This window comes from Apis dorsata, unplaced genomic scaffold (genome assembly GCF_000469605.1).
Source record: "Apis dorsata unplaced genomic scaffold, Apis dorsata 1.3 scaffold_346, whole genome shotgun sequence".
In the NCBI taxonomy this organism is placed as follows: Eukaryota; Metazoa; Arthropoda; class Insecta; order Hymenoptera; family Apidae; genus Apis; species Apis dorsata.
The window spans coordinates 23,558-25,499 of record NW_006263613.1 but is presented as its reverse complement, the minus strand read 5'-3'; the positions used below and the strand labels follow the sequence as shown (position 1 = coordinate 25,499).

At 35.2% G+C, this 1,942-nt stretch overlaps 1 protein-coding gene across 1 annotated transcript in view; it reads right to left on the bottom strand.

Moving 5' to 3' along the window:
- Nucleotides 1–1,817, bottom strand: part of LOC102677394 (voltage-dependent T-type calcium channel subunit alpha-1G) — a 201,276-nt gene extending 199,459 nt beyond the window's left edge. The window contains 1 exon segment of the mRNA XM_031511741.1: nt 808–1,817. Coding sequence (XP_031367601.1) covers nt 808–1,199 — 392 coding nt within the window. The 5' untranslated portion in view covers nt 1,200–1,817.
- Between the last annotated feature and the right edge of the window lie 125 nt (nt 1,818–1,942).

Genomic DNA, 1,942 nt, shown 5'->3' with positions numbered 1-1,942 from the left:
ATAATTTTTAAAATTTTCTTCGTTTCATTAGAATAAAAAATAGTATTATACAAGAGAATTTATTAGAGTTTTTATTTACAGTAATAATTTGTAAAATTTCAATAATAATAATTTTATTTTATAAAAGAAACAATTAATAATAATTATATAATATAATAAAATAATTTTTATGTAATATATTATACAATTATTAATCTTCTTATACTATATATAATTTAATTATTCAAGTATTTCGAACTATCAAAATATGTTCTGAATATGATGAATCTAGGGATATTAAATTCCATTTCAATATAATAGAATTAATTCAATTATTTTTATCACTATAACTTAAAAACAAGGCAAATGAAACATATATTTACTTGAACTTTTTTTATTGTTTTAGATAGATTCATGCATTGAGTGGCTTTTTGATACGATAGAATACTCTATATCAATAAATCTAAGCAACATACAAACTCTTGAAATACTCTATGTTTGTAAAAAAATGCTTCACGATCGAAATTGAGAAAAGATAGATATATAAATAGATAAAATAGAAGAGAAATAGAGAAAGACAAATATTCGATGAGAAAGAATTCGCCCGTTTACACTAAAGAAAAAAAATGCTACGTAGTTAAACGAAGCTACGTAGCTAGACGTTCGAAAAAATTATAATAGCACACAGAGAGCGTACAATGAAACTTACTTATTTCGTCTCGCTGACTGGAATAATTATAATAAAAGTTTTCAGAAAGAAAAGAAGAATAAAAATAATGATATCACCGTCTAAATGACTGCCAGTGCTATTGCGATCAAAAAGGATATGGATTAGTGATAAGTGCCAGACACCAGTTGCGCGGCCGTGTATTCTGGTCGAGATATCGCAATGCAACCGGCACGAAACCAGGATAAGATAACTCGTCACCATTCACATCATCTACTCCATCGTCCTCTTCATTTTCATCTTCCTCTTCATCTTCTTGGTCTTCGTCATTCTCGTCATCATCATCATCTTCGTTATTATCCTCATCCTCCTCTTCCTCCACGTTTTGTTCAATACGTCTATTGGTCGACTGGCCGCCTCCATCTTCATCCTCGTCATCTTCGAGATCACTAAGTTCGGCAACATCACTGTCGGAACCTTGTTCTCCATTTCCTGATCCGACAGCTTTACTAGCCGGACGATACCGATATCCTTGGGGATAATGCAACGACATGCTTCCCGTCTTAGATCTCGTCCCAAACGCAAGGATGACGAATCCTTGAAAAGCGTTCAGCAGCAGCTTATCACGAGGATGGCCTGAGATTTCCGAATAGATTTACTGAAAGATTTATCACAGGAAAGATTATTCCTGAGTGTTTGCGACAAAATAGACGTCGCTGCTCCAAATGATGTGATCAGGTGGACAGATAAGAACGACATCGAGGATTCGTAAATTCGATTAGTTGTTCGATTATTTTATCACGGTCCAGATATTACGAACAATATGAACATGTTTCTCGTACGTTCTACCGGTAGAAACATATACAGTACTTTCGGTTACAAAAGTCTCGGAATCGAAAAAGCTGCCATACATCCACTGACCGCATTTTACTTCGAAATAACGATAGTAGTCAAATCCAGGTGCGTAACAATATGCCTCGCGATGCGCTTGCCCGGTTTCTCTCACCTGCAATTCTCTCACCTTCGGGTATCCTCTCGTACGGAGATCGACTCATTTGCTATCAAGCAAGAGCTATCACTCATGAGCTATCATTCTAAATCATGGAATACGATTGTCGAATAATAACGGTAAGGAAAAGTTTAATTTTGATGATAATGTCGAAACATCGAGGAACAAACAACAGAAAATGAGGATAGAACATCTGCCGTGTAAAACGTGTGAAATTCGTTCCTAGAGAGACACTTTTGGCAGCAAGATGGAAAGGCAAAGCGCGTGAGTGGCGCGTGGTATGTCGC